The sequence below is a fragment of the Balaenoptera acutorostrata genome, chromosome 2 (assembly GCF_949987535.1).
Source record: "Balaenoptera acutorostrata chromosome 2, mBalAcu1.1, whole genome shotgun sequence".
Classification (NCBI taxonomy): Eukaryota; Metazoa; Chordata; class Mammalia; order Artiodactyla; family Balaenopteridae; genus Balaenoptera; species Balaenoptera acutorostrata.
In genome coordinates this window covers 176,345,574-176,365,804 of record NC_080065.1, presented here as the reverse complement: position 1 = coordinate 176,365,804, position 20,231 = coordinate 176,345,574, and the positions used below count along the sequence as shown (strand labels likewise).

General features: G+C 50.9%; 2 protein-coding genes across 5 annotated transcripts; one reads left to right on the top strand and one right to left on the bottom strand.

Annotated features, from left to right (window-relative positions):
* The first annotated feature begins 370 nt into the window (after positions 1–370).
* On the top strand, positions 371–14,633 carry SYCE2 (synaptonemal complex central element protein 2). Of its 4 annotated transcripts, none has more exons than XM_057540523.1 (5): positions 371–431; positions 1,043–1,158; positions 11,500–11,707; positions 13,027–13,215; positions 14,331–14,633. In XM_057540523.1, the coding sequence occupies exons 1-5, from the start codon at positions 417–419 to the stop codon at positions 14,376–14,378; spliced, it is 576 nt and encodes a 191-aa protein (XP_057396506.1). In that variant the 5' UTR covers positions 371–416; the 3' UTR covers positions 14,379–14,633. The 4 variants fall into 4 exon arrangements, with proteins under 4 accessions (XP_057396506.1, XP_057396505.1, XP_057396504.1 ...); XM_057540522.1 differs by having other exon boundaries at positions 11,497–11,707; XM_057540521.1 differs by having other exon boundaries at positions 393–431; positions 1,025–1,158.
* On the bottom strand, positions 13,698–19,983 carry GCDH (glutaryl-CoA dehydrogenase). The gene is made up of 12 exons (XM_007171961.1): positions 19,905–19,983; positions 19,699–19,828; positions 19,574–19,609; positions 19,147–19,290; positions 18,910–18,972; positions 18,452–18,622; positions 17,601–17,730; positions 17,303–17,519; positions 16,658–16,761; positions 16,264–16,389; positions 15,814–15,974; positions 13,698–14,246 (listed from the first exon to the last, which is right to left on the bottom strand). The coding sequence occupies exons 2-12, from the start codon at positions 19,787–19,789 to the stop codon at positions 14,173–14,175; spliced, it is 1,317 nt and encodes a 438-aa protein (XP_007172023.1). The 5' UTR covers positions 19,790–19,828; positions 19,905–19,983; the 3' UTR covers positions 13,698–14,172.
* Positions 19,984–20,231: the final 248 nt, after the last annotated feature.

Sequence of the window (20,231 nt, the reverse complement as noted above, 5' to 3'; positions counted from 1 at the left end):
TCAAGGTGGTAACTGCATAAACTTTTTCACTGAGGGCAATAGGTAGTAATCAAGGGACAGCAAAGGTCAGCATTTTTTATTGGAAAGACTTCTCCGGGCAGAGCAGATGAACGGAAACGTAAGGAATGAACGGAGGGTTCTCAGGATTCCCCTACTGACCTTGGGCCCTGGAATTTCACACATGCGCACACGCGCGCTCAGAGACCACAGGCTCCTCCCGGCGGTGCCGGCTGCGCGCGCAGCCCCTAGACAGCCCAACCGCCCCTTAACGGCTGTCCCCGCCCCACTGCGCGCGCAAGTTCCCAGAAAGAGGCGGGGCCAGGAGTGCGCACCGCGGCCCATCTTGGGGCGGGGCACTCCGGGGGCGGGGCAGCGCGTGCGCAGAGGGCGCGAACAAGAAGGCGGGAAAAGACGGAATGGAGCGGCAGGGAGTAAGCTGCGCTTGTTTCCTTCGCGCGGGCGGCCGGCGGACGGGCAGGGAATGGCAGCGATCTTGGGCTTCCCCGACGAACCCGAGCCCTGCCGCTTGTCTCCTGCCATCGCGGCCCCTCCTCGCCCGGCTGGGCTCCGATTTCCTGACTGACCTACCGGGCCCTGACTAACCGACTGATTGTGTGACGCGCCGACAGCCCAGGCCAGACCGACTTCCACGCGTGGCGAGTGGCAGGAGTAGGGTAGAGACAGACTCAGACATCCGCGCGCCTCACCCGTTTTTCTTCTTCTTTTTCTGCTACCTCTTTTCCCTCCTTGAAGACCTTGAGCCGACTCGCACACCAATTAGCCCAGGCTCCCCAGCACCCCATCCGGAGCACCTGTCCTCACCCCGCCCCCTCCAGGTCTCCCCACCTCAGTCCTCCTGTGCTCCAGGCACAGGATCCCCGCGGTCCTCGTGGTGCCCGTCCCAGCACCCCCCGTCTCTTCTGCGGGTCCCCAACATGCCGCAGCGGCAGACAGAGGTGCCCAGGGTTGAAGGGGCGGGAGGAGGGGGATCTGACCACTTCTCGCTCTCCTTCGACCTCTCAAGCGCTGGCCGTGCTCACAGGTGGACATGCCCCAGGTAGAGTGCAAGGACCAGGAGCCACAGCTGTTGGGGGAGAGCCAGGAGCAGCAGCAAGGCGAGGAGAGCCGCGAAGAGGAGGCTGGTCGAGGGTCAGCTAGGTGAGGAAGAACCCGGCCCATCGAGTCCAAACAGACCCCTGAGTCCCTCTCATTCACCCTTTTCTTCCACAAGACCCTACCAGTGTCTGCTCTTGTCGCATTTGTTGCACATACTCGTCCAGCATCTCCCATGTGCCTGGGATGGAAGTGCTGGGGACACAGCAGTGAGGTGACATTCTAGGGGAACGTCTGTAAACTGGGGAATATGCAGTAGTCAGGGGATGCTCAGTGCTCTGGGGGAAAAAATAGGGAGAGAGTGACAGGTGGCCAGTTTATTTATTTATTTATTTTTAAGTTGATAAAATACATTTTGTTCATTCTGATGCAAAGCCAGTCTAAATCAGCTAAGTCTAAATTATAAAATAAGCTTTTAACAACTACAAAACAACTTTTTTTTTTTTTTTTTTTTTTTAGAAATTCACGTTCTTTTATTTATTTATTTATGACTGTGTTGTGTCTTCGTTTCTGTGCGAGGGCTTTCTCTAGTTGCGGCAAGTGGGGACCACTCTTCATCGCGGTGCGCGGGCCTCTCACCATCGCGGCCTCTCACCATCGCGGCCTCTCTTGTTGCGGAGCACAGGCTCCAGACGCGCAGGCTCAGTAGTTGTGGCTCACGGGCCCAGTTGCTCCGTGGCATGTGGGATCTTCCCAGACCAGGGCTCGAACCCGTGTCCCCTGCATTGGCAGGCAGATTCTCAACCACTGTGCCACCAGGGAAGCCCCAAACAACTTTTATATATATGCATTAGCCAATCTAAATTAATCCAGCCAAGTATTGCTTTGAAGAGGCCCTGAGATACCTGGAGTTCATTTGAAAATGAAGAAAAAATTGCTTAAGAACATCATATAGCAGTTCCTGTTCAAGACAGCTATGTATTGGGTTGGCCAAAAAGTTTGTTCGAGTGTTCCATAAAATGGTCAGAAAAAACCCGAACGAACTTTTTGGCCAACCCCCTATGATGCCTGTGAACTCCCCTCCTCCCAAGAGTCTACAGCTATACATGGAACAACTTCCTCTTATAAAAACCTAAAGGCTGGCTGAGTAATAACTACACATTAGGCAAATGAGAAGAAATCACATCAAAGTGGGTAGGAAAGGCTAGGAAACAATCTCACCATATACCCCATCCCCAGTGCAATGTCCCACAAGCAGGAGGGAACTCAAACCCTGGAACCTCTCCCTGAGGACTGAAGGGTTCAAACCCACTCCTCAGGCATTTCAACTTTTAAGACATACACTGGAGAGATAAGCTCCCCAAATATCTAACTCTGAAAACCAACAGGGCTCATGTTCCTAGACCCACCAGACTCTAGTGATCTTAGAAGCTGCTCTTTTTTTTTTTTTTTTTTAACATCTTGATTGGAGTATAATTGCTTTACAATGGTGTGTTAGTTTCTGCTGTATAACAAAGTGAATCAGCAATACATATACATATATCCCCATATCTCCTCCCTCTTGCGCACCCTCCCTATCCCACCCCTCTAGGTGGTCCAGGTGGCCAGTTTAGATCAGAGGGTCAGGGAAGGCTTCACGGAGGAGGTGACAAGTGAACCATGAGGGTAAGGAGGACTACACTCCAGGCAGAGAAACAGCAGCTGCAAAGGCCTGGAGGGAGGACTGTGCTGGAGCAGCATGAGTAAGAGGGAGATAGCAAGAGATACAGTCAGACAGGTGATGGGACTTTGGATGATAATTACCCATGAAAAGATTTGGAATAGAAGAGTGACAGGAAGTGACTACAGCAGGGTGAGGACTATTGTTAATAAAGGTTTATTAGAACAGGGTTGCTTCTGCAGAGGTGAATTGTTGCACCTGAGACCATATGGCCCACAAAGCAGAAGACTTCCTATCTGGCCCTTTATAGAAGTTTGTAGTCCGCTGGACTAAAAGGCTCCCTCTAGCTGCTGTGTAGAGAATAGATTATTGAGGGCAGGATTGGAAGCAGGGAGGCCAGTGATGAGGCAGTTGGAATAATTTATGTGCAAGATGACCCTAACTTGACCCAGGGTGGATCCATGTAGGTGATGAGAAGTGGTCAGATTCTGGATAGATTTAAGAAGATAGAACTAACATAAACTGCTAGGAGATTCGATGTTGGAGTGAGAGAAAGAGGAGTGTCACGGATGACTTTAAAAAGACATTTTTGTCTTGTACATTTATTCACCAAGTATTTATCAAGGGTCTTCTTTACCCAAACACTGTTTTAGATGCTGGGGATGCAATAGTGAACAAATCAGAATTCCTGCTCTCTTGGAGCTGACTTTCTTTCACTTAGTAATACACACTTAGTAATTTACACAATGTACCCCAGTTTATTTATCTACTCACCTATTGAAGGACATCTTGGTTGCTTCCAAGTTTTAGAATTATGAATAAAGTTGCTATGAACATTCATATGCAGGTTTTGTGTGGATGTAAATTTTCAGCTCCTTTGGGTAAATACCAAGGAGCACAATTGTTAGATCATATGGTAAGAGTATTTTTAGTTTTGTAAGAAACTACCAAAATGTCTTCCATAGTGGCTGAACCATTTTACATTCCTGTCTTCAATGAATGAGAGTTCCTGTTTCTCCACATCCTCACCAGCATTTTGTGTTGTCAGTGTCTTGGATTTTCCCCATTCTAACAGGCAGTAGTGGTATCGTTGTGTTGATTTGCAACTTCTTTACGAAGTATGAAGTTGAACATCTTTTCATATGCTTGTTTGACATCTGTATATCTTTTTTGGTGAGGTATCTGTTCAGATCTTTTGCTTATTTATTTATTTATTTATTTTTTAATTTTTATTTTTTAAAGAAATTCACGTTCTTTTATTTATTTATTTATTTATTTATTTATTTATTTATGACTGTGTTGAGTCTTCGTCTCTGTGCGAGGGCTTTCCCTAGTTGCGGCAAGCGGGGACCACTCTTCATCGCGGTGCGCGGGCCTCTCACCATCGCGGCCTCTCTTGTTGCGGAGCACAGGCTCCAGACGCGCAGGCTCAGTAACTGTGGCCCACGGGCCCAGCCGCTCCGCGGCATGCGGGATCCTCCCAGACCAGGGCTCGAACCCGTGTCCCCTGCATTGGCAGGCAGATTCTCAACCTCTGTGCCACCAGGGAAGCCCTCTTTTGCTTATTTTTAAATTGGATTTTTTGTTTTCTTATTGCTGAGTTTCAAGAGTTTTTTGTATATTTTTGGGTGTCAGTCCTTTATCTGATTTGTGTTTTGTAAAGATTTGCCCCCAATCTGCGACTTGTTTTTTCATTCTCTTAATGGTGTCTTTTGCAGAGTAGAAGTTTAAAATTTTTTTTAACTTTTTAAAAAAATATTTATTTGTTTATTTATTTATTTAAATTTATTTATTTATTTATTTATGGCTGTGTTGGGTCTTCGTTTCTGTGCGAGGGCTTTCTCTAGTTGCGGCAAGAGGGGGCCACTCTTCATCGCAGTGCGCGGGCCTCTCACTATCGCGGCCTCTCTTGTTGCGGAGCACAGGCTCCAGACGCGCAGGCTCAGTAATTGTGGCTCACGGGCCCAGTTGCTCCGCGGCATGTGGGATCTTCCTGGACCAGGGCTCGAACCCGTGTCCCCTGCATTGGCAGGCAGATTCTCAACCACTGCGCCATCAGGGAAGCCCTTAAATTTTAATAAAGTCCAACTAACCAATTTTTTCTTTTGATATTGTATCTAAGAAGTCACCACCAAACCCAAAGCCATGTAGATTTTCTCCTATGATATCTTCTAGGAGTTTTATAGTTTTGTGTTTTAGTTTAGGGCTATGATATCTATTTTGAGAAAAATTTTGTGAAAGGTGCAAGGTCTGTGTCCAACTTCACTTTTTTTGCATGTGGATGTCCAGTTGTTCCAACACCATTTGTTGAAAAGACTCTCTCCACTGAATTTTCTTTGTTCCTTTGTCAAAGATAAGTGGACTGTATATGTGTGGGTCTATTTCTGGGGTCTCTATTCTGTTCCATTGACCTATTTTCTATTCTTTCACCGGTACCACACTATCTGGATCGCTGCAGCTTTATAGTAAGTCTTGAAATCAAGTAGCATCAGTCTTCCAACTTCATTCTTCTTTAATATTGTGTTGGCTATCCTGGGTCTATTGCCAAGCTGCCTTTCTAAAAGGTAGATAATTTTTTTTAAAATGTGATTTCACTTGGTGGCAAGTGCTGTGAAGAAACAAAACAGAGAAGGAGCAACTAGAGTGGCAGGGAGTTTAGAGTAGCTGGAGATCTCTAAGGAGGTCATGTGAGGAGCCAGCCAGGAGGCGCCTAGGACCCCAAACATTCCGGGCAGAGGGAGCTGCAAGTACCAAGTCCCTGAGGCAGGAGCAGGCCTGGTGTGTTCACAAAACAGTGGGAAGGCCAGCATGTCAGGCCTTGTGATTGGCAGCAGTGACAGCCGAGGTACGCTGACAGACATGCTCATACGCTCCCAGTGCTTCCATCTGACAGGAAAGGCATATACTGAACAAGTACTGACACGGAGGAGGTCAGGTAGTAGGAAAATGTTTCCCTTGTGGACAGGGGAGTGAGTGCCAGAGGGGCACTCAGCACAGGCTAGGTCACAGGGCATTTTGTCGGCTGTGGACTTGATCCTAAGGATTTTTGGTTTTTTGGTAACAGCTTTATTGAGATATAATTCGTATACCACACACTTCACTTACTTAAAATGTACAATTCAATCGTTTTTAGTACATTCACAGAGCTCTGCAACCATTACCACAGTCAACTTTTTAACATTTTCATTGCCCTGAAATAATCCTTTGACCCCTTAACCATCACCTCCCAGTCCCTGCGTCCTTCCCAGTCCCTGGCAACCACAACTCTACTTTCTGTCTCTACAGATTTGCCTCTGCTGGATATTTCATATAAGTAGAATCATACAATTATGTGGTCCTTTGTGACTGGCTTCTTTCACTGAGCATCATGTCTTCAGGGTTCATCCATGTTGTAACATGTATCAGAACTTCATTCCTCTGTGTGGCTGAATAATATTCTATATTATGGATGTACCACGTTTTGTTTATCCATTCGTCAGCTGATGGAAATTTGGGTTGTTTCTGCTCTTTGGCTCTTGTGAGTAATGCTGCTATGAGCACCCGTGTACAAGTTTTCATTTCTCTTGGGTAGATACCTAGGTGGGGAATGGCTGGGTCATAGAAGTAACATGCTCAGGTTCCTGTTATAAAAAGACACCGGCTGCTCTGTGAAGAATGGGTGGGAGGGGGCACGAGTGGACCTGGGAGATAGGTGGGAGGCTTCTTCAGGGGTGGCATCTAGCAGGGCAGATGGAGAGAAGATGAGGGGGGTCGTCTAGTGAGGCATGAGGAAGGGAATGAGCTGAGGACGTCTCCCAGCTGCGGTGCGCTGGAGCCAGCTCCTGCCCGCAAGAACCAGTTCTACACATCTCTTCCCGACCTGGCATTTAGCAACTTCATGTTAGTAGCTTGAAAGTGGCTATAGTGGGAGTCTCTGCACCATGGAAATCGGCAGACACTACAAATCAAGGCTTCCCCTGCCACTACTGCTCCCCGCTTTCTGGCTTGGGGCAGTTTCCAGCTGGCAGAAGCACAAGTTATATTTTGCCTTTGTTGAGTCTGAGGTGACCAGAGACATACACATGAATGCAACCAGGATAGGGGTTGGACTTTCTGACGCAGAATTCAGGGTGGGGGGCGGTGGTCCAGGGGCTGGAGATGGTGCTGCTTCAGTGAAGGAGCTCACCTGGGGATAGAACGAGGCTCAGGACAGGGCGCCTGAGGACTGCACGCACAAAGCCAGCTTCCTCTTGCCTCCCAGATTCCTCAGCTGTAAACCAGACCGCAGGGTGGAATGGTTTCCAGGTGTGTGCAGTCAGTTGGAGACCAGAAAAAAAAGAAGGAAATAACTGAAGTAGTTTGATAACACCTTCCTGCAAATAGTATGTTTAGACTGGGATCTAAGTGGTGAGGAGACACAGACCACTGCGAATCACTGAGAGACTTCGAGGAGTTCCAAAACAGCTTTGGGCTGAGAAGCAGGTGAACTAGAACCAGTGCGAGGACCAGTTAATAGATCTGGTAATAGCAGCAGACTCTCAGTGACATGATTAAAATGTGAGCACATTTCGGGCGAGAAGAGCAGAGGGTGAAAGGAATGGGCTCCGCAGCCTCGATTCAAACCTTCCCCCTTCCTGGCTGTACTTCAGCAAAACATCGTTTTGCCCAAGCGCCAAAGATTCTGTTGTGTTCCTCCTTGAATGTTTGATTAGCTTGCCTCCCCTCCTGGGACTGCCGCCTGTGGTGGTCATAAGTGGCTGGCGGATTGTTTACTTGTATATCCGTTAGAGGCCACGGAGGGAGGGCCCCACCAGCGGGTGGCTCTGGCTCACACGCCTGCCAATCACAGCTTTACCTGGAGCGAACAGATGGTCTCTTTGCTTAAACCCATTTCCTCCGCAGTTCCCGGGCCCCCTGCCAGCCTGAGCTCTTCTCGGGAACTAGGTCCTAATCCTCAAAGCCGAATTAGGTACTCCTTAGAAGGACAGACCGTCATAGATGAGCGGAGGGATGTGTTCACAGCCCCCATCCCGACCCCCCACTGCCCTACCCCGTGCACACGCGGCCTGCTGTGTTGAGCTGACTTCCATTCCCTGGCCTCCATCCAGGGTTGGGCAACAGAGGCAGGCCCAGGAATGGGGGGAAGCCAGTGGAGAGGACACGGTGCATTTTGTTTATTAAAGTTAATTGGTGAATGCAGGCCCAGGGAAGCCTATGATTCATTAGCATCCTGATTAATATGCAGCTGCTGAGTATTAAGAAAAATGAAATGGAAAGGAATAAATCCCCAAAGGAGAGGTTGGGGAAAATCAAGAAGCTCTCTGCAGACATCTGATGCAGGCCTTTGTCCCATAACGAAATTTGAGTGAGCTGAATTCCATTGATTTTTCACCATTTGTGTAGCTGCCACGAAGACCAGTTCCAGCTTTATCCCTTGAGCTTGAAAAAGGAGCAACTTTGAACAGTTAGCAGCTCAAGCAGGTTGTGAGCAATTACACAAAAAGAAGCACCTGGTTCTATCATTGATTTTAATTTCAGAATCCTATACTGTTGGGACAACAAAGCAACTTTGGGTGCAAAGTGGCTTAAGAGCAAGAATGTTACATCTGGCTCTGGCTCCAGCAGCAGTTCATTCATTTCGGTATTCGGCAAATAGTTGTGATGCCTTTGGAATGAAGGCAATGCAGTCCCTGCCCAGAGTGTGCATGGGGCCTGGGGGGAACCTAGTGTACAAACTGGCAGTGTTGTGATTAGAAAGCAAAGGTGAGGTAAGGATGCTCCAAAAGTTGCCTCGTGAAGTTGACAGAAAGGAAAAATCATTTCAGGCAAAGGCTGATGAGTTTGGTGAAACTGTGGAAGGTTTCAAGTTGCTGGGAGTGGAGGGTGAAAAGAGAAAGTGCAGGCCAGGGCCCTGGAAAGCCTTGTGTGCTGTGCTAGGGAATTTACTTGCTCCTGCAGCTGGTGGGGGCTCTTGTGGGCTGTGGAGCAGAAGTGGGACATCAGATTGCGGTTATAAGGTCACTAGGGCCCAGATGAGAATGATAGGCGTGGGGTTGTGAATGGTTGGGTGGGGAGGAGAGGATAGATTTAGGAGAAATTAAGGAGGTGGAAATGAAAGGATTTTGTGACAGGATTTGGAAGGACAGAGAGAAGCCAGGCTCCAGGCTGACTGCTAAGTTTCTGGCTTGGGAACCAGGTGGCTTTTGGTGTCATTCAATGAAATGAGGAGGGAGGACAACATTGGGCTGGTGTGCAGTTTTTTTTGCTGTTGTTTTTTTGGCCGCACTGCCCTGCATGTGGGATCTTAGTTCCTCCACCAGGGATCCCCTGCATTGGAAGCGTGGAGTCTTTATTTTTTTTTTTAATAAATTTATTTATTTATTTACTTATTTATGGCTGCATTGGGTCTTCATTGCTGCGTGCGGGCTTTCTCTAGTTGTGGCAAGCAGGGGCTACTCTTCGTTACAGTGCGTGGGCTTCTCACTGTGGTGGCTTCTCTTGTTGCGGGGCACGGGCTCTAGGTGCGCGGGCTTCAGTAGTTGTGGCGCACGGGCTTAGTTGCTCCGTGGCATGTGGGATCTTCCCAGACCAGGGCTCGAACCCGTGTCCCCTGCATTGGCAGGCGGATTCTTAACCACTGCGCCACCAGGGAAGTCCTGGAAGCATGGAGTCTTAACCACTGGACCACCAGGGACGTCCCTGCTGTGCAAATTTAGAGGAGTTTGAAATGCCTCTGGGACAGCCAAGTGGAATGGGCCTGGGGATAGTCAGGTACCTTGCTGGGAGCTCAGAAGTTTGGGAGACATGAAAGCATGGATGGTAATGAAAGCCCTTGCTAGTCATTCATTCATTTATTTGATGCACTTTTATTATTCTTCCCATGAGAGGTAGGTACCGGGGACAGCAAAACGTTTTTTAACAAGAATACCCAGGGGGACTTTAGTTGGTCTGTTGTTTTCTAGCTGATATAAGGCTTTGCTATAAAATGTCTGCCTTGATCAGAGGCACACTTTCTCATCTTGACAAATGCACTGAACACAAGTGTCTGGCTTTGGAGGCAGATGAGCTTGCATGCTTTGTGTGAAGCCAGAGAAGGGAGGATTAGATCAGTATCCTTCACTCATTCAACAGACAGTGGAGGACTTACTATGTGCTGGATGCTGGGAATGCAGAGATAAATGGGGAGATAAGGGTGTGGACAGTGACAAGCATAGGTCATAGGCAGCTTTGAGATGCCGTGGTCTGGGCTAGGTCTCCCAGTCAGAGAGCAAGTGCAAAGGCCCAGGGGCAAGAAAACTTCTGGTAAGGAATACACGAGGACAAGGACACAGCCGGCGTCTCAGGCCTGAGGACTTTTGTGTCAATGAGAGCCTGGCTCTCATGCACCCCGGTTTCACTGTGCTTGCATCCTGAGCCAAAATGAAGAGCTCAGGCAGTCAGGGAGAAGTCAAAAAAATAGTTGTATGGAGGAAGCATCCAAAAATCAAGACATGTTTTTCTAAGTAGCTGTGCCTGGCTTGCAGTCATGCCTGACTTTATGGTTGTGTGTGAACTGGTGTGTTGAGGAACTACTGTGTTGGCACCTCTGAGTCAGCCATTCAGAGCTGGAAGCACCTCAGGGGGCGAGGAGGAAACTGAGAACTTTGGGGGAAGCAGGACACAGGCTGGGGGTCAGGCCAACTGGGCGCCACACCCGGCTCTGCACAGACTGGCTGGTGATCCTGAGAAAGTGACACAACCACGCTGAGCCTGTGCCCTCAGCTATGAGGTAAAGATGATGGGAATAGACCCCAAAGCGTGGTTGTGAGGATGCAGCAAGATGAGGCATGTAGTTTAGCATGGTGCATGGCAGATAAAGCAAAGAAATGGCCAAAAAAACAAGCAGCTTACCTTAAACATTTTAGCTTAATTTAAAACACCAATGGGTCTGCTGATCAGATTGCAACTGTTTTCTTTTTTTTGCATAAACCTCATTCATAATGCATTACCCACAATTTCCACTTTTGTGTTTTTATAGCAGAGCAAAAACTTACAGGCCTTGACAAAGCGATCTGTATGCAGAATCCTTCTACATTTTTATGTTCTACATTATATATGTCCCAGTATATAGCTGTCTCCCCCACACTTGATTTAATAGTTATGTTTTATTAGGGTCATCTTTAGTCATTCCATTTAGCTTTATTAGACACCTGTCCCTTTTTCGCATGTCACTAGCTAACACGATATTTAATGAATTGCATAATTATAGTCATGTGTACAATGTGGGACAAACGTAACTAACTCTTTTGAGGGGTATTTTTAAAATTTTTATTTTTTAACATAACTACCTCTTGACAGGCCACCTTACCTGATGGGAGCAGAGACACGCAGGTACACTAGCCCCAGGTGGTCTGCATGCTGCTATGAGCGTCACTAAGTAGGTTTAAAAAGGGATGGAAAGGGATCCAGCAGGCTGGTGACAGGAAGATCATCTAAGAAAGCATCTAAACTATTTTTAATATTATTGATGCTCATTTCAAAGCAGCAAGTTTGTGTAATAAAACGACTGTGGGCTTTGCAGTCAGGCAGATCTTGTTCTGGAACCTTGGGCAGATTTTGTTTGTGCTCCTGGGTCTGTTTTCACAGTTATAAGATGGGATGCCATCCCTGCCTCTCAGGGGTGGGGTGGGGGTGTATGTGTGAATGAAATAAACAAGTGTCACCCACGAGAGACACACAACACAGGTTCTCCTCCCACCACGGAGCTAATTCAGATCAGCCACTGTCAACAGTTTGGCGCTCATCTCAGTTTCCTATACTTTCAGAAGTCAGGTTTCTAGCCCCTCTATGGCCACCTCCAGTGCCAACCGCCAGCTGATGATGCTGGAAGGGAAGTCGGGACCCTACTTCTCCTCTCTGGACTCGAACATCGACATCCTGAAGAAGAGGGCCCAGGAGCTGATCGAAAACATCAACGAGAGCAGGCAGAAGGACCATGCCCTCATGACCAACTTCAGAGACAGCCTCAGGATCAAGGTGACGGATTTCCCCCCACATACTGCCAAGCCCCAATGAAAGGGGAGGAGGTTCTTTATGTAAAAAGTGAAAGGGGAGGGAATGAACCACAGTTATGTTCCCAGCATGGTGCTAGGCAACTTGCACGCAGTACCTCATTTCATCCTTACAACTATCCTGCAAAGAAGAGATTGGACCCACTTTGTAAATGGGAAAAGTAAGGTTTGGAAATAATTTGCCCAAGTGAGAGAACCAGGATAAGAAGCCAAGGTTCATCTGCACCCACAGCCCAGGCCCTTACTTCATGCCAGGACTAATGGCTGTGGCAGGAGGGCATTGAGGCATAACATGCATTTTCACACCCATTTGTCCTCCAGAAGTCGAATGATTTGTGACAGGAGAGTGGAGGTCCCTGGACATGGCTGGGGCTTATGTCTAACAAAGCCTGATGTTATGTTCAGGTGGTGTTAATGGCTGTCGCCACCAATGCTTCTTCAAAATGCGTAATGGGTCCTGTGAGCTGGACAGCTTGTGGATTCCACATGTCATCTCTCAATGACAGGCTGACTTTTTTCCCTGCCCCCCACCATCTCTACCTACCTTGTACATAGAAAATTTAGAGAGTAGAGAAAAATATAACATAGCAGAAAAAAATATAAAAACACCCTTATGATACCACTTCCCAGAAGCCACTTTGTTGCATGTTTTCTTCCAGTCTCTGTTCTATGTACTTTCCTCCTAACCTGGTTGAGCTTATACTATATACATAATTTTGCACCTTGTTTTTTTTTAATTTTTATTTTATTTATTTATTTTCCTTATTTTTTTTGGCTGCGTTGGGTCTTAGTCGCGGCACACGGGATCTTTGCTGAGGCACGCGGGATCTTTTTCGTTACAGCGCGCGGTCTGCTCGGGTTTCTCTCTAGTTGCAGCGTGCAGTCTTCTCTCTAGCTGTGGCATGCGGGTTTTCCTCTCTCTAGTTGTGGTGCGTGGGCTCTGTGGCACGCGGGCTCTCTAGTTGAGGTGTGGGAGCTCAATAGTTGTGGCACGCGGGCTTAGTTGCCCCACGGCATGTGGGATCTTAGTTCCCCGACCAGGGATTGAGCCCGCGTCCCCTGCACTGGAAGGCGGATTCTTTACCACTGGACCACCGGGGAATTCCCGCACCTTGCTTTTTAAAAAGAAAAACTTAACATACGGGCAATTTCACCTCCAGTCACAGGAGTTGTTTTTACCACTTTTATAAGATAAATTGCAGAAATCTGAAAGAGCCAGCTAGAACAAATGTCTTGTGATACCTCTTGTTTGACTTTCCAAGAACACATCTTATTCTTTCAAAGGTTTCAGACCTAACAGAGAAGCTAGAGGAGAGGATGTATCAGATTTATAATCACCACAACAAGATCATTCAGGAAAAGCTCCAAGAGTTCACCCAAAAAATGGCAAAGATCAGTCACCTGGAAACAGAGCTCAAAGAAGTGTGCCACACCGTGGAGACCGTGTACAAAGACCTGTGCGGCCAGCCTGAGGTATGACTGAACTCACACATGCACATGGGTCCCGCTGGAGGAACGAGAGTTGTAGCGGCTAAGATGAAAGTAAATGTCAACAGAGAACGAGGACATTAGCACCACCGGGCCCTAAACCCCACAGGGGCCACTATTACTGCAAAAGCCCTGGGGCTCTTGCCATCCCACTTGTGGCCCCGTGCTCCCCTGTAATGTGGTGAGTCCGAACTGAGAAGCTGGACCGTTATTTCCCACACTGTGCGTCAGCTCTGTGGTGACAGAAAGGACAAAGTCCCCTCTGCCCTCAGCCCTGAGCCCTGGCAGTGCCTAACTGGGTTTATTTATTACAGCTGAGCCCAAGACTCAGGCGTGGATCACTCTGGGGCGGGCGAAATCCCCACCAGGTCCCAGCGCGCTTCACAGCCCCGACACATGTTCCTTTCCCCTGTGACTGAAGTAACTTCTCAGGTGGTTACAAGTAACTGTGGTCTGACACTGTGGGCTCAGACATGCAGACTCTTTATTATTCTCTCTTTCCCCCTCACTCTGCTCCAACGTCCAGCATAAGGCACTTACCCTAAGATGGGAGGGTCAGAGGGCGCAGAGTAAACTCTTGCTGTGTGGAGGGGGTGGTCTGCGTAGTCAGACACCAGGTGGGTGTCACAAGTTGCTTCCATGTCACTCTCCTTCCCTCTCCCTGCTCCCCTGTGAAAGGGAGCTTCTGTTCCAAGGTGAGTGGAGTCTGTTCCCGTCCACAGTTAAAACTGGATTGAGAAACTCAGTACAGAGAGTCCCATCTTCTTTTTAAGGAACACATTTGAATGACTTCAAAAGGGAAATTTTGATATTTAAAAATCAGCGTCTCTCACTTCCCACCAGAAGAATTGGCTCCATCTGCCACCTCCCTGGCTAAGCTCAGAGCGCAGTATCTCCCTGGGAAGGGGTTTGGTACCATCCAGGCTCCCAGGTGAAGTGGGTTCACTTGCTGGCTGTGAACGCCTGGATCCCTGTGATTGCCCTTCCGAGGATCAGAGCATGGATGTCATGAGTGCCTGGGCAAGATAAATGCAGAGTTGGTTTGGAGTCTTAACAGCTCACAACTTCCCTTTAAAGTCAATCTTCATGTCTCCCCACAGGCTACTACTTTGGAAGAAGAACAGACCCACAAAGACAGCGAATGCTGACAGCTGCCAGGAGAGCCCCCCTTAGTGACAGCCACCAAGGGAAGGCTCAGAGGCCACCGTTCTGGCCATGCTGAGAAAATTGTTTTTCAGAGTTCTGTAATGCATCTTGGCAAAAACCGACCGACCAACCAACCCAAAGCTCCTTGTGCCAGGCCCAAAACTGCAGCGAGTCCAGCCCTCACCGTGGGCCAAGCTTTGGTGCTCCCCGATTCACCCGACCCCAACCCCACACGGTTGATTAAACGTTTGATTTTCAACCCAGCCATGCTTTCTTCCCACAGAGGTGGAAAGAGCTGATGAGCTCTGCAGAAATGGATCAGGCCCTTTCTCACCCACAGGAGGAATGGGAAAGCAAACATCAGACAGTTAGTTGCCTGTCCCAGATGATCCCCCATCCTAGAGCCACCGCCCCACGCCCCACATTCCACATCCCATTCCACATCCCATCCCACATCCACATGTCTAAGTAATACTTTACAGCCCTCAGTGTTCTCATTTGCTCTTCCTCAGCTTCCAGAGGTGGAAGGCAGAGATTATGGCCTCCCTTTTATGGAGCAAAATAATTCTATTTTCTTCCTAAAGTGCAAATCTGACCCTGTCCCTCCCCTGCGTAAAACTATCTGAAGGTGCCCTCTGCTTGTCCTCCGGGTCATTGTCATGCCTGTAGAAACCCCCACCCCCAGCCCTCCTTCTTGCTGTTTCTGGAATGTCCCATCCAGAATAGCACATGGACGCTATTTCACCATCTCTGCCCAGGGAGCTCCTACACCTCCCTCAAGGCTTAACATGGTCCCACTTTCTCCCTAAGAGATTGAGTGCCTGTTACAGCTCCCTCCAGTTCTATGTGACTGACACTGGAATTGTACACCTCTTTTCTTTTTTTTTTTTTTGGCCGCACCACGGCTTGTGGGGTTTTAGTTCCCCAACCAGGGATTGAACCCAGGCCACCGCAGTGAAGAGGCCGAGTCCTAACCACGGGACCTCCAGGGAATTCCCCACATCTCTTTTCTTTTTAATTATCTTTTTCTATGTCTGTCTTCCCATGAGGCAAGGGGTTCTGGGCCCCATGTGAGTCACAACTAGTTGTCAGGTGCAAGCACCACATAAAATGGAGTGGTGATTCCTGTGTGTAGCTGCACTCTCACTCCCTTGCATCCACCAGCTCGCTGGGCATTAATGCCCCGCTCTGGGAATGCCTGAAGAAGCCGTAAGCAGGCTTGGGAACATCCCTCCCCTGGAGCATAATGGAGGAAAGGACTGGGAGGGTTTACTTCCACGGTCCCAGTGTGGGCCACTCCAGAGGAGGGACACAGGGTGGGACTTGCCCCAGGTCATGCTGCCGACTGGTGACAGCTGGGAGTAGGACTTGGGTCTGCTGTCCTCTTCCCCAGATGTGAGGCCACTGTGAACCCCGCCCCAGGGATCCGGCCCCCACCTTCATAGGTGTTCACGGCCTCCAGGTTCATGGCATGCCGGATCACGTGATACTCATCAGAAATCCCATTCCCTCCCAGCATGTCTCGGGCCTGGCGGGCAATGTCCAGGGCCTTCCCACAGTTATTCCTCTTCAGCAGGGAGATCATTTCCGGGGTGGCCCTGGGAACAGCACAGACGTGTAATGAGCATTGGATTATAAAGAACTGACCCTGCTTTGGGCATCCAGGCATCCCTACACCCTGGGCAAACCCAGCTGGGGAGGAGGGTTACCGTCACAGCAACAGACACAGCTCGTAATGAGGGAGAGGCAGGAAGGGATGGGTCCCAAAGGGCCACCAGGCAGGAAGGACCTCTCTCTCCAGGGCCAGCTGCCACCATGCCCAGAAGGGGCACTGGGTCCTCCCACCACAGCTGCCTCCTGCTTCCTCCCCAAACACACAGCCCCTACTTGTCTTGATCCTTCAAGCGGCCGAGCTGCAGGCAGGCATGAAGGCCCAGTGTGATCTCGGTGAGCATGTCCGCCAGCTTCTTCTGAATCAGTTGGTTCTTGGCCAGTGGGACACCAAACTGGATCCTATGTGGTCAGGGTCAGGGTAAATACAAGGAGGGCCCTACTCCCCAGTCCTGTCCCAGGACCTTCCCATGCTGCCTCAGCCCCCATGCAGCTCACTCTGGCCCTATTGTTGACTAAGCCGCTCACTGCTCAGAAGGACTTCCTCAGCCATTTCACAGAGCAGGGAACTTAGGTCTCGTGGGTGGGGGCCAGGGGTGGGGGGGGTAAGAGACGGAACCCAAGCCCCCACACGCCCCCCCCAGGAGTTCTCATGGCAGCCCCTACACACCTGTCCAGGGTGTACTGCCGGGCCGTGTGCAAACAGAACTCAGCAGCTCCAAGCACACCCCAGGTGATGCCATAGCGGGCATTGTTTAGACAGCCGAAGGGACCCTGCAGGGTTCAGAGGGGGCCTCAGCCCCACCAAGAGGAGATGAGAAGCCTGTGCAGAACTAACTTTTAAGTAGGAGGGGGAGGCCCCCTCCCCAGACACCCAAGACATGCAGTCAGTGTAAACAAGGGGGACTCAGGGCAACTGTTTAAGTCACACATGGCCCTGACACCAAAGCTCATGCACATAAGGTCTTGCTCACTGCCTGCTCACTCTTGGTCTGCATACAGTTCTACCCAGCCCAGGGTCTGGACTGGATGCTCAGACCTAGGGGCTGATGTAAGGAGACAGGAAGATACACATGCATCAAAGGATTAAGCTGGTTCAGGCCTATATGTACTGGGCAGAGCCAGCATGAGTGAGATGGTCACCAAAATGGGGCAGCTTCTGCACATCAGTGAGCCAGGCAGAGCCTCTCCAAATCACTACTGTGTGAACTCCATGTGTGCCTGTTCCCCAGCTGGGTCTCTAGCATGGTGCCTGCCCAAGAACAGAGAACCAGCAGGTGACCTGATGCCAGTTCCCAAGGTGGCTGCTGCTTACCGCCAGACCAGACGCCTTGGGCAGCACATTCTCCTCTGGCACTTCCACATCGTCCATGATAATCATACCCGTGGCCGAGGCCCGCAGAGAGAACTTTCCCTCAATCTTGGGGGCCGAGAGGCCCCGCATCCCCTTCTCCAACAGGAAGCCCCGAATGCAACTATCTTCACACCGAGCCCACACTACAAACAGGTCGGCCACAGGTGAGTTGGTGATCCTGGAGGCAGGACAGGCAGTGAGGTGTCTGGCCGTCACCCACTGCCCTTGCCCACCTGCCTGAGGCGCCCAGGCCTCTCACCAGGTCTTGGCCCCATTGAGGGTGTAGCTCCTGCCGGACGGGTTGTGGCGGGCTCTGGTCTCCATGCTGCCGGGGTCACTCCCATGGTTAGGCTCTGTGAGCCCAAAGCAGCCCAGGAGCTCCCCCTTGGCTGCAGGCATGAGACAGGGTCACGAGGCTGCCTCTCCCCCAGTCATTCCCTCTACTGAAAATTGTCAGCCTCTCCACTGAGCCAGGCCAAGGCAGATCCAGCCCTGCCCTCACAGCACTCCCAGGTGGTGGGGGGACAGGTCTCACCCAGGCCATAGTCACAATGACATGATGGGGTGAGGCCCAATACAAGTCGGGAAAGGGTGGGCTAAACTGTCTTGAAGGGCAGTGAAAAGGAGTTAAGCAGGAAAAGGTGTACAGAGCAGTCCTGGTAGAGGGACCAGGATGTGCAAAGGCCTAGTGGTACAACTGAGAATTCCAAGTAGCTGAGTGTGGCTGGGAAGGAGCAATCAAGGAAGTGGCCAGAGATGAGGTGGAAAGATCAGCAGAGGCCTGCTCACATGGGGTTTTGTGGACCCAGTTAGGAAGTTAACACTTTAAACTTTGGACTGGAATGGGGAGTACAGAAAGCAAATCATGGGGGATATGATGGTGGTGAGGAAGGGGCAGAGTTAAGAGAGACCTAGGAAAAAAAAAAAAAGAGAGACCTAGGAGAATCAGATGTGGGGGTGAAGCCCAGGGTCTGGCAGGGGGCCTGAGTGGCCACTGGTAATATCCTTGGGGTGAGGAGAGAAGGCAGCCTGGGATAGCCCCGCCCCTGAGTTTCAGACCACTGGGACTGCCTTCCTTCCTTCCACCAGGCTCCCCAGGCAGCTGCTCACCCAGCCGGGGCAGGTACTTCTGTTGCTGCTCCTCGCTGCCGTACGCGTAGATAGGGTGCATGACGAGGGAGGACTGGACACTCATCGCTGACCTGTAGCCACTGTCCACTCGCTCCAGCTCTCGGGCCAGGAGCCCATAGGCCACAGATGAGACTCCAGCACAGCCATACCCTGGTGGGGGCCGGGGGGTGGGGGAGGGGAGAAATAGGGCAATGGGGGACAGAGCCCTGCCCAGCTGAGATCAGTGACTCCTGGGGCCCAAGAGACAGAGCTACATAGGGGCACCCAAGGAGAGGGTACCAAGCTGGCCCTTACTTGAGGGTTTCATCCCCACAGCCACTTCAGACAGAGGGATTAACAGCCTCTCTTTACAGACTGGGAAACTAGGCTCAAGGAAAGGAAGGGGCTTTTCAGGACAGAGTGGGGGCTGCAGAGTGTGGAGAGAAATTTGTCCCTACCTTTGATGGTGGGGCCCAGCACACCCAGTTCCCCCATCTCTGAGATGATCTCCCGGTGAAAAACTGCAAAGGGACAGATGCCCAACTTCAGGCCCAGCCTTGGCCCACTGGAGCCCCAACCCAGGGCCAGAGGTGCCCTAAGGCCCAGCTAGAGCAGGCATAGCTGGTGTGAATGGTGGAGAGTGTGGTTCAGGTGGCAGCGGGAGCTCCAGGGTGCCCACCCGCCTGCCTGGGCACCTTCGTTGCGATTGGCCAGCAGGATGCGGGGCATGAGGCGCTCCTGGCAGTAAGTGCGGAAGGTGTCCCTGATGAGGACCTCATCTGCTGTCAGCTGCTCCTCCAGCAATAGTGGGTCTCTCCAGTCAAACTCGGGCCGCGAGGCTGGGCAGAGTTGGAGGAGGTGGGGCTCATCCCTACCCACCCGACCACCACACCCTCCCCTCCCCCAGAATCATCAGCCCCATCCCTCAACCCCCCATTTCGCTCCCAACAAATGTGGGCTGCAAACAGGACTGACAAAGTGGCCTTTCTCGGGGAAACTCACTGCCTCAGCGGCCCTGCCTCCCCGCCTGGGCAGCCCTCGGATTCCGGGACAGAGCCCATCCGGGACAGACAGACAGTTGGACAAGGGCCGCAGACGTACGACGCGACAAGGGGTCCTTACACTTGGCTGATCGGCTCTGCGTCTTCCCGCCTTTTTCTGCAAACACAGGACGGGAAAATCACCCCGGGGAAGTCCCCGAGCCTCAAGTTTCTCCCTCCCCAACCCACCTCCGGTCCGGCACTGACCGGTCTGCGTCGCCGCCGAGCTCCATGAACGAAGGACTCGCAGGCTGGGTCCACAGCTCAGTAGCCGCGCATAGACGCCTCTCAGGGCCATGTGGGCAGCGAGCTGGCGAGCGGAACAACCAAGGCCGACCTGGAGGAATGGAGGCGTCTGAGCGGACTGGCTCCCCTGGCCCTTTGCGCCCTTCGCCCCTATAGCCAGTCCTTACCTGGAGCCCCCGGGCTCACAGCACAGGCCACAGTGCTACTGACCAAGGCTTTTGACCTCCGGAGGGGGCGGGCGGGGAAGAGGCCAAATGGGGCTTGTCATTGGTTCTTCCTAGGACTCCGCTCTTTCACGGCTCTGCCTTTTAAAGGGGCCACGGCAGCCTTGCAGGCGTAAGCGGGCGCACCCAAGCCGAGTCACCTTAACCCCTTTAAGGGGCGGAACAGAGAAGGGGCGGAAGGCGAGTGCGCCAACTCGATTGGCCAGCTGTATTCCTGCTCTGATTGGCCGTAGGAGGGAGCTCGGCCCACTCCTGGTGGTAGGGGGCGAG